Source organism: Arvicola amphibius, chromosome 2, assembly GCF_903992535.2.
Source record: "Arvicola amphibius chromosome 2, mArvAmp1.2, whole genome shotgun sequence".
In the NCBI taxonomy this organism is placed as follows: domain Eukaryota; kingdom Metazoa; phylum Chordata; class Mammalia; order Rodentia; family Cricetidae; genus Arvicola; species Arvicola amphibius.
The window spans coordinates 133,995,874-134,007,214 of record NC_052048.2 but is presented as its reverse complement, the minus strand read 5'-3'; the positions used below and the strand labels follow the sequence as shown (position 1 = coordinate 134,007,214).

The 11,341-nt window shown below is 43.1% G+C and overlaps 2 protein-coding genes across 2 annotated transcripts; one reads left to right on the top strand and one right to left on the bottom strand.

Moving 5' to 3' along the window:
• Positions 1-2,266: 2,266 nt before the first annotated feature.
• Pfn4 (profilin family member 4) lies at positions 2,267-11,276 on the bottom strand. The gene is made up of 5 exons (XM_038319550.1): positions 10,788-11,276; positions 10,390-10,600; positions 6,407-6,544; positions 5,446-5,551; positions 2,267-2,309 (listed from the first exon to the last, which is right to left on the bottom strand). Exons 2-5 carry the CDS (start codon positions 10,504-10,506, stop codon positions 2,281-2,283), a joined length of 390 nt encoding a protein of 129 aa, XP_038175478.1. The 5' UTR covers positions 10,507-10,600; positions 10,788-11,276; the 3' UTR covers positions 2,267-2,280.
• On the top strand, positions 6,870-7,139 carry LOC119806443 (40S ribosomal protein S27-like). The gene has a single exon (XM_038318172.1). It carries the CDS (start codon positions 6,870-6,872, stop codon positions 7,137-7,139), a length of 270 nt encoding a protein of 89 aa, XP_038174100.1.
• Positions 11,277-11,341: the final 65 nt, after the last annotated feature.

Below are 11,341 nucleotides of genomic sequence, written 5' to 3'. Positions count from 1 at the left end.
GTTCCAGGACAGCCAGGGCTACTGTCTCAACCTTCCACCCCCGACAAAAAGAAAAGAATCTGGGGTATGGAACCCTTTAATCTATCCATGCCACTGTGGACCTCCCAAAGTTATTGTGACTACTATGAAAAGAACGTCCTTAGTTTGGAGACTCGCTTGGGAAGACTGCGTGCTCTCTGGGTGTTTCTACCCGTACTGTGCAATTACTGCCAAAGAGTCACTTCTTTGGTTCTTTATACAGCTGGACACAATTGCAACTTTGTCATGAGAATTATAGGAGGAAACTAGAGAGTCTGTCCCAAGCAGTGCAGGGGTCAAGTAGCTAGGAAAGGCTGTCCATTGGCTGTTGGCAAACCACCAAGATGTTTCATCCTTGCATGTCACTGCAGTTTAGGGTATGCTCCGTTTATCAGCCTAGGGGTAGGTACACAGTTATCCCGACTTAGACAGGTATCAGTGTGTTAAATTACGAGGAGAAATCACTGAAGACTGAATCCCAAACCTGTGGGAGATCTATGTATATAGTCAAATAGGAAGCCATAAATTTATTTTTGAGTATTATTTGTGATGTAAAAAAGTAGAAATAACTAGCCAGGTGGTGGTGGTGCACGCCTTTAATCCCAGCACTTGGGAGGCAGAGGCAGGTGGATCTCTATGTTCGAGGCCAGCCTGATCTACAGAGCTAGTTCCAGTACAGGCTCCAAAGCTACCCAGAGAAACCCTGTCTGAAAAACCAAAAAAAAAAAGGTGGAAATAATTAAAGCTTCTAACAGTATATTTAAATTAAATGATATGCAGTGATTGGATAATGTTCTTTGAAGGAATCTTAGTGACATTCAAGAAACAACTTGATGCTAAATAAACACAGCAGATGGCAGTTATAGTCACTATGCTAAGGACCTAGATAAGGTTGAAACATGTACATTGAAAAATACTGGATAAAAATGAAATCAGTATTTTTCATTTAGTGAAAAATTACGAGTATCTTATTTTTCCCAGGTTTTAAATATGTCTACTTTTGTATTCTTAATAGATGAAGACTAAGTTTAGGGTATTTGTATGTATTTTTTTCTAAATTTCAGGAGCACTAAGGCTGGACTCAAGTCTTCTGGCATGCTAGGTGCTTTATCCCTGAGCTACGTCTCCAGCATAAACTTAACTATTATAAAAGCATTGTCCACAGTTACTGATGCCCTCTGGGAGGCATCCTTTTCTCTTGTGGGATATCCACACACACTGTTTTCCGTCTCTCGTGAACTTCTCACCATTCCTGACATGCCAGGGAGCTCCCTGACTCTGGGGCTCTCACATGCCGTCCTCTATCCTGGCATGCTCTTTGCCCTCTTCTACGCTTCCTCTCTCAAACTCCCTTCTAATGCCAGTTTCAGATTCTCGTAAAGCCCTGACGCGGCTTAATGGGACAGTTAGTTGCTCAAGTTCTGTGCTCTGGCATTGTTTCATACCTGGACATATGCGGGTTCATTACATGATTCACAAATCTGTGAATCCTGATAAACTGTGAACCCATCGATGGTCGAGAGGACAAGGTGTTTACCTCTGGGTCATTGCTACTTAGCATTTGGTAGGCTACTCAATAGGAAAGAGATGAATTTTGAACTTATCTCTTTCACAAACCAAGCACATGGATGAATGGTTTCAGTGGGAAGGTTGACAGCGAAGAACAAATGGGTGACCCTTAGGACCTATACTCAGAGGACGGCTGGCATCGGCAGGAAGCTCTTAGAAAGGTTGTGAGATAAAACTTGAAAATGAGAGGATTTTCTAAGCATTACTTTAATTTTTAAGGTGGTTTGACACTGACACGGACTGGGTACAGAGTGGTCAGGGACCCTGGTAAGATGGCTCAGTGGGCTCACTTGCCAGCAGCCCTCACGACCCAGGTCCAATTCCCACTACCCACGTGGTGGACGAGGAGAACTGACTCCACAGCTCTCCTCTGACATCGATGTGCATGAGGCTCACACACAGGGGCGACCAGGGCCTGTATTCTTGGAATATCTGGCAGGATGTGTGGGGACTTGGAGGCGAGACTCCCAACAGACTTGTCCTATGAAAAGTCGTTAATGCACTCGGGTTTCAAGTCAGTAACCAATGCTTAAAGAAAAGGAACGAGCCGGTCAGGTCCTTCCGGTGAGAGATGATGAACACTTGAAATAAGAAAAATTTTCCGTAACTCAGTCTTTGTTTTTGTTTTCCACTCAGTGTTTTTAAGCACAAAATACTTTTTCTTGTTTCAAAATAATAAAGTTGTCTGAAGGTTTAGTTTCCTTTCTTTCTTAGGTAGTCTCCTGAAAGAAACACAGCACATTAGTAATTTGTGAGTGTGAACTGACATTACACTGCAATTCATTCATTTTTCAATGAGCAGTGTTGGTTGACCACCATGTGCTGGTACCATGCCATGTGGTGTTACAAGGATGACGTGATGGCTAAAACACAGGCCTTGTCCTGTGGAGGTCTGTGCCTACTGGGAGACGGACGGATGTATGCAGTCCTCGGTCTACTCCATAGTGATAGGGCATTTGAGCTGCTCTGGAGAGAATGATGGCACACACAACTGTCAAGGGAAGATGGGTGGGGGAGGGCTCAGGGAACAGTAGAGCCTGCTGCCTGCTCCTTCATTAAAAAAAAATCTGTTAATAAGAAAATTTGAAGGCTGTTTTTCACTCAGCAAAAATTATACTTGTCTTCTTAACCTGTGGAAGGTTGCTTGGGCCCCCAAAGGGGTCTTGACCCACAGGTTGAGAACCACGGCTCTACTGCAACCATGACAGATGGAGATGGGGGGAGACCAGGATTGTATTGGCAACTGACTTTTAGTCAGATATGGTGGCACGCTCTTGCAATCCCACTACTTGGGTGTTAGAAGCAGCAAGTTCATGGCCAGTTTAATATGCATGTTGAGTTCTAGGTCAGTAAGTACTACATAGCAAGACTTTGTCTCAAAAAAAACCCAAAACAAACAAAAAAACCCAACCAACACACAAACAACACCAAAAAACCGAAAACAAATAAAAAAGTAAGGCCTTTAAAAACTTATTGTAAGAATTACTGCCAGGCAAATTCAGAAAAATGAATTATTTTCTATTCTTCTGTTTTATAGGACTGGTCTTAGATGATATTCTAATGAGAATAAACAAAATACCCAAACCATGAACCATTGCTTCTTTCTATGTAGATGACAAAACACAGAGCCTAGATTCTTACATACATGTGGGTTTAAGTTAAGAGAGAGGCAAGTCTCATGTGAAGAAGCTAGGACATTTTGTTGTCTACTTGAGGTTAAGTCACAGGAAGTTTAAGGAATAATTATAGTTCTTTAATAATTTTATACTAACTTTTTAAAACTGACAACTTAGAATTAGTGATGCTAACATTTTATTGACACACACATTTGTTGTTTAAAAATAAACCCGACTGACTTTTGTGGAGTAACCAGGGTTATTTGCCTATTGACTCCTTAAAGTTGCTATTACGTCATGCTGTTGGAATCTTCCATAATTAAAAAACAATTGAAAACAGGGTCTCACCATATAACTCTGGTTGGCTTGAAACTAGCTATACAGATTAGTCTAGCCTTGAACTCAGAGATCTGCCCACTCCCCCTGTGTGCTGCAGATTAAATACAGGTGAATGGTCTACATCCAGAGGTTAAAAAAATTTTAATCACCTTGATTCTTTATTTCTCAAATTTTCTGCAATGATCACATATTATTTTTTTAATAGAGAAAAGCACAATTTGGAGGCATACTAGCATATGCCTGTAATCCCAGAATTTAGTGGGCTAAAGCAGGAAGATTGCAAGTTTGATCCCAGTCTGGGGTACACAATGAAACCCTATATCAGACAGAGAGAAAGCTGGAGGAGGGGAGGGAGAGAGAGCCATAGTAATGAAGGAGGCACAGTTAAGTCAGCTGATGCCAGCAGCCTGACCCACCCCTTAGGCTATCCAAACACTTCTAACATCGTTGGTCCCTTCTTACAACAGTGGGTTCTAACTGGTGCTGTGCCAGCTGCATTATTTTTTGGAGTCTATTGTGGTCTTAAGTGAATGAATGAATGAATGAATAAATAAATAAATAAATAAATAATCAGAGAATCTTCATTACAATGAAGCCAGGGAACTTTCTGGCCTTCCCTATGGAATCAGCCTTGGTTCTCAGCCAATAGAACAAAGCCTGGTTTATTGAAAGCCTAGTGGCCTGTCCTCCTACTTTCATTATAGATATTTTAATGAGATATATTAGCTCAAATTATAGGTCTCTGCTGGTTTCTGCTCCTACTCTGCTGAAACAGAGCCTCCTTTTCTAGGACTTAACTTCTCACACATTCATTTGAGATTAGTTCCCTGGAACAGCTCTGGATTTGTTAGGTAGAAGTTATTCACATCTCAATTTATCAAACATACAGTAATTTCCTACTCAAAATCATGTACTGTGCTAGATCTCAGATAGGGGGAGAATTAAGTTGGCATTGCTGCAATGGGTTTGTAATCCAGATCAACAAAGAGCTCTAATGGGAATAACAGCAGTGGTGTGCATAAAATACACAGCACAGTGGAAGAGGCATCCAGATCTGCCTGGACCCTCAGAGACAATGAGGAATGTATCAACCAGAGGTGAGGGGGCATGGACAGGACAGGAATGCATTTCTGGCAGGTAGGATGACATCTTACAGAGTCTCGAGAGGCCATTTACCATTTGCTATGCTCAAACCTTGATGGGGGAGCTAACCAATCCCCTTGTTTGAGGGGCGTGCCCCCTCCGGGGCCCCAGATACCTTTAAAACATCCGTGTGCATTTGTTTTCGCTCTCTTTGTTTCCTGTGCTTCGCTGGAACTCTGGCTCTGTAAGTTTCTCCCATTTCCTCCGTTTATTAAAGCCGAGTATTTTATAATAAAGCTAGTCTGGTTAATTCCAATTGCCGACCGACCACGCCCCTTCAAAACCTCACTTTAGTTATCTATTAAATCTTATTTTTATTTTTCCCCAATTGTAAACCAGGGAAGGGGACTGCACTACACACCAAGATGGCTCCACCTCTCCAGGGTGGGCTCCTAACATTCTTTCCTTTTTAACCTGCTTCCTCTCTGCTCCCCTGCCCATCTCTCTTGCACAGCTTACTGACATGGGGGTGGGAGTAAGGGTAAACTATGACACAAACCAGGGTGCTACCAAGCCAGGGAAGGAAGCAGTTGCCTTGCAATGGGACAGAGCAAAGCTGACTCACGAAGAAGCAGAGACAAGACAGACTGCCAGCAGTCCAGCAGTGTTCCCATCCAGGGTACTTGCCTTTCCTGTGGCTCCCCAGTGTTCAACACTTTCTGTGTGTATGTGAGTTATCCCTGGATTCTCCAATAAATTCCTCCTTTCTCCCCTGGCTAGTTTGAGTAGAGTCTCAAGCCTCAGTGGGAGGCAAACTTACCCAGCTTCTCTGTGGCCTCCACGCAGACGCTAGGATACATGCCTGCAGTGTAAGTGGCCACCAGAAGATACAGATGGGTCTTCACAACAACCACACCAGTGTTCTCCTGGGTGAGGAAAAGGACATAGAATGCTCTGGCTTTGTTCTGAGCCACAAGGCCAGGAGTTACCTCAGAAACATTCAAAACAAAACAAAACAAAACAAAATACCTTTTTCCTGACTTCTTTGTATTTTTGGACTTGTATTTTAAATCTTCCATTATTTTGAGAAATTTAGTAGTATTTTCTGAAAAGTTTCAGTTTTTTGTACTAATATTGCACGTATTGTGAAGAATTCCTGGAAAGTATACTGACTGTGGGGAGGTTGGAACGTTGCAAGTCCAGAGCCTAATAACTATGTATTCTATAGCCCAGTAATAACCTTTCCTTGCCTACCTCTGTTTCTAACAGGTATATGAACTTTGGAATGTATTTAAACACCCCACCTGATTCTAGCTTTACTGTATGTGTCCGTGTCTCTGTCCTTTCTTCGTTCCCTCGCTGCCCCCACGTAGGGTTTCAGGACCCAAGACGAGCAAGTCATGGCACCGGAGGATGAACTGTATCAGGAGAGGTAGCTCAGCTGACAGAGTCCAGAGGAAATATTTTAACAGCCAGGATATCTGGCTAAGAAAACTTTTGGACACGAAGTGCTTTTTTCTTCTTTGATTCATTTCAGTGCTGGAGACCAAGCCCCGAGCTTTGCATGCTCCGGGCAAGGTCTCTGCTCTTCGCGTCCATCCCAGCCCTCTGTGAGCATCACACTTCACAGCTTCACACACACACTTCCCGGCACTAGAGTGCTATCTGAACAACTCAAGGCTACTAGTAATGTTTTGCAGAGAGCATCAGAAGGGATAAAGAAAACCGAAGTAAAATTCTTAAGATTTTTACCAATCTGTATTCGAATCTTGAATACTTACATTCTTAGCATAAAGAGAATAGTCATCCGCCCGGACACATTTGTAATCCTTTTCCTTGAAGTACAAGCCTTCCCTTCGGGTTAGCAGTGGGTTTTTGGCAAATCCATTCACAAGTGTTCGAACATCACTTGGCATTACCTGCAGAGGTTAAACAGGATAGGTAAGAAGCATGGCCACTGGCCAGCTAAATTTGGTTAACCACCTTTTAAAATGACCTGAAGGCTGGGAATGGTTCTCCCTTTTTAAAAATGACTGGACAAAAGAAAACACACTCGTGCCCTGTCACCGTTACCTGAACCCCGAGCTCCACTGCTCATAAACTTGCATTAGAGGATGGCCACACCTATTGCTTTCTATGGCTGCTCTTCCAACTGATTGTGACTGACTAGGTGGTCTAAACGTAGTCTAAAGCATTTCCAATGGCTTTTTAGTAGAAAAGGCTTTTTTTGGCTTTTCAGCGGTGATGACCTCTCGCAAAGAATCTCCTTCAGAAGAGGAAAAGAGGAAAGACAAGAAAAAGCGCCTGCTGCAGAGCCCCAATTCCTACTTTATGGATGTGAAGTGCCCAGGATGCTCTAAAATCACCACGGTATTTAGCCACGCACAGACGGTAGTCTTGAGTGTCGGCCGCTCCACTGTCCTCTGTCAGCCTACAGGCGGGAAAGCAAGGCTGACAGAAGGGTGCTCCTGCAGGACCACGCAGCACTGGAAACACCTGATTCAAGATGAGTGAGAACCAGCCCAATAAACACATTTTGGGAAAAAAAAAAAAAGAAAGAAAAAAGAGGCTCTTTTGTTTAAAAGTCATACCTACAGGAAAGAATTTTCTGAAAAGGACTCCAATAGCACAGGCAATAACCTCAGGAATTTGCCAATGGGATCACAAGAAATTAAAGAGTTTATGTACAGCAAAGGAAACAAAACTAGAACAAAGTGATGGAACATAAACGTGAAACAACCACCAACTACACGGTGGGCAGAGATTTATGGACCAAGGGTAAATAAAGAACTGCAAAACTCGGGCTGGAGAGATGGCTCAGATGGCTCAGTGGTTAAGAGCACTGCTTGCTCTTCCAGAGATCCTGAGTTCAATTCCCAGCAACCACATGGTGGCTCACAACTATCTGTAAAGAGATCTGGCGCCCTCTTCAGACAGAACACCATATACATAATAAATAAATCTTAAAAAAAAGAACTGCAAAACTAAAATCCCCAAATCACCCAATCAATCAATCAATCAATCAATTAATCACAAAAGGTCAAATACTTGAAAAAATAATATTCATCCATCAGATAAATGCAAATTAAAACTGCTTTGAGGGATTGGAAAGATGGCTCGGTACTTAAGAGCACCTGCTACTCTTCCAAAGGACAGGAGTTCAGTTCCTAAACGTCCATGTCAGGTGGCTCACAACTGCCTACAACTCCAGCTCCAGAAGATCTGAAGCCCTCTTCTAGGCTCCAAGAGCACTGCACTCAGATGCACATATAAACAGATATACACACATATACATATATAACAATAGTTCTAGAGAGATGGCTCAGTAGTTAAGAGCAATTGTTGCTCATGCAAAGGATGGATCTAGATTTAATTCCCAGCACCAAGATGGCAGCTTACAGTTCTAGGAGATATGAGTCTTCTGAATCCTGAAGGCACTGTGTATACATTTTGAGAGTGCACCATATGCCAGTCATAATAAGTATCAAGAAAACAGAACCAAATGAGGGCAGGGATGTAGCTCAATTGGTAGAGCACTTGCTAAGCATGTCAAAGCTCTGGGTTTAGTCCCTAGCATTACATAGACCAGGCGTGGTGCTCCATTAGTATAGTCCTAGCACTTGGGAAGTAGAGGCAGGAGGTTCAAGGTCATCTTTGGTTACCTAGCAAGTTGCAGGCTCGCCTAGGCTGTATGGAACCTTCTTAAAAACAGAAAAGAAAGAAAAAGAAGAAAACAAATGACAAGAGATGCTGACAAGGATGTGGGGAAAGATGAGAGTATCTCTTAATTCATTGCTGGTGTGAATGCAAACTTGGGCATCTACTATGGAAATCAGTATGGAAAGTTCCTTCCCAAAAAAACTGCCCCTAGAATTACCATATGACCTAGCTCCACCACTCTGGGGGATGAATAAGTGAAGGACTTTGACTCAGCATGTCAGGAAGAGACAGGCACATGTACATGTTCACTGGAGTAGTAGTCACGATAGCCAGGACACAGAACTTATCTAGATGCTGCCCAATATAAGAGTGAACAAAAACATGTGGTTTACGTACACAATGTAATTGACATTGCTGGACATGAAGACACACACCTTTATTTAATCCCAGCACTTGGGAGGCAGAGGCAAGCAGATCTCTGTAGTTTGAGGCCAGCCTGGCCTACGCAACGAATGAGACTCTATTTCAGGGGGGGGGGGGGGAAAGAAAAATGAAATAATGACATTTGTAGAAAAATAGCTGTAGTTGGAGTCATTGTGTTAAGGGTTAATAAACCAGACCCAGGGAGACAATTAGCACATTTTCTTTTACATATAGAATGTGGGTTTAAAATGATGTGGTTGAGGCTGGAAAAGGAGCTCAGCAGGTAAGAGCACTTGCGGAGGACCCAGGTTCATTCCCCACTACCCACCCACACTATGGCTACCAGCCATCTAGAACTCTAATTAAAGGATCGGAAGCCCTCTTTTGGCCTCTGTAGACACTGCATACACATGGTACATAAACATGTGGATGAAATAACCATACACATAAAAATAAAAACAAATCTTTATAAATATGTGTATGAATATATTTACTGATGTGTGTGTCTGTAGGTGAAAAAAAAATGGGGGCTCGTAAGAGGGAAGATAGACCTCTTAAAGAAGGTGGGAAATAGGACATGATAAGAAAACAGAAGGACGCAAGCTGAAGCAGCAGAAGGCACAGAGAAGGGCACTGCGGGCAGGAATGAAAGGAAACAAGGTATAGTGGCCACACTGGGATCAGGCTGGGCCTTGCCCTGTTACCCACGCTTTGGGAAGCGGCCGTGTTTGAGTGTTTCTCGCTCAGAGAGACTCCACTTGAAGACGGAGGGTGACTCCACCCGTGGATGGACACAGGGATGGCACGTCCACCCAGTCCCTCCTATGCAACACAGACTGAAAAGCGACTTATTCCTGGGGGAGAAAGATTGCACCTCTATAAATTTATGAGGGTAAACTGAGAAAGTGGAGGCATATGGACATATTAAAACCATATCAGAAAGACCAAGCCCAAGAAATATCATATACACCAAACCAAGGCGAGAGGGTAACTCCCTCCCCGGACTCCACAGAGAAGCAAACACCTTGCACGGAGATGGCATTGGTACCGACTGACCTGGACCTGCCCCGTCTGTCCATCTGTCTACCGATCTGTCTGGACCCAGCCCTGCCCTTCTGCCCCTGGAGCTGTCTCAGCTCTGCAGCTTTACTCTCAAACTTGTGATCTGAAGGAGCCTAACTACTCACCAAAGTTTCTCCAGATTCTTTCTTGCAGCTCTGGTTCTGTTAATTTATCGATATCTATTGTCAAATATCTATGACATTTCTACCAACTTCCCTTCTTTTCAGGACTTATGAGAACCCTTGAACTCTGCTGTGATCTCTTAACAGTTTATTGCCATTTGGAACCATACATATACATATATATGGTTGCATGTATATGTACACACACATATTATTGTGTGATCCAAGAGTTGATATTAATAATTCAGATAGGAATAAAACAGCCTGTGTTCATCTCGGTCATGGTTACCAAGGAAAGCAGGCATATTAAGTTGATGCCACAGAAACGACTATACCTTTATCATTACTCAATAAATTCTGATATTGTTGAAACATGTTCATATTTTTTACATTGTCCACTCACAGCACATACACGAAGATGACATGATAAAAAAAAACAATACTTTAGATGCTAACCTAGAAAGTTATTTTTTTTATATAAAGATTTTTCCTCTTACACTAAATCCCGGTGATGTCACACACAGGCTCCTTTCCTGGAGTTTGATGAGGGCGGCACTGTCCACATGCTTTGTCCCCAGCAAGGTGTCTAACAGTAAGTTTTGTAAGTGACTCATGCTTCCTCAGCTCTGAACCAGGAACTGTGGTTGAAGCCTCCAAGTATGAGCATGTAAGTGCCTCAGACGCTTCAGTTTTAGATCAGTGGGTGACCTTTAAAACGTTGGAAGAATGAGATTGGTGGTCTGCCATCCAGTGTTCACCAATACTCAGAATTAAAACAACAAAACACCATAGAAAACCAGAGTTCAAAGAATGGCTTATTAAGTGGAGTTTGAAGGAAAAAAAAAAATCAGAGCCTCAACATTTTTAGCTATGAAATAATTTACATGAGAATTACCTGGGGTTTAAAGACACAAGTCCATGCCTATCATCTCAGGTACTCTAGTGGCAGGAAGGCTACAAGTTCAAGGCCAGAGAGACCCTGTCTCTCTGTGGTAGAGAGGGAAATGTAAAGTCCTTGGTTCAATCCTCAGACCCGCAGAAATGAACAAGTAAATAAATAAAAAGCAAATAAAGTAAAAACAAAAAGAAGCAACCAGCTACCCAAAGAATCTCATAGCCATGGACTAAGGAGAACAACCGAGTTAAATAAGATCCTCCTTTCATTCCTCCTTGACCAGCATCAACGCTGGAGACAGACACTGGTCAACAGACCCGAGCTCTACCACCACCTTGGATGTCTACATTTCCTGCCCATGGGCCGCCATCAGAGTCAACCGCCACAAACGCTCGTTCACCAGGGACCTAGCTCGGCGAGGCGACTGAGGGCGAGCGAGTAGCCTAACCGAATCCGAAGTCCTGGGGAATGGGAGCTAAACACCAGGTACCAGCGCTACTGGGGAGTCAAAGCTCCGCTAGGGGCGGGAATGGGCGGAGCCCAAGGGCACGGGC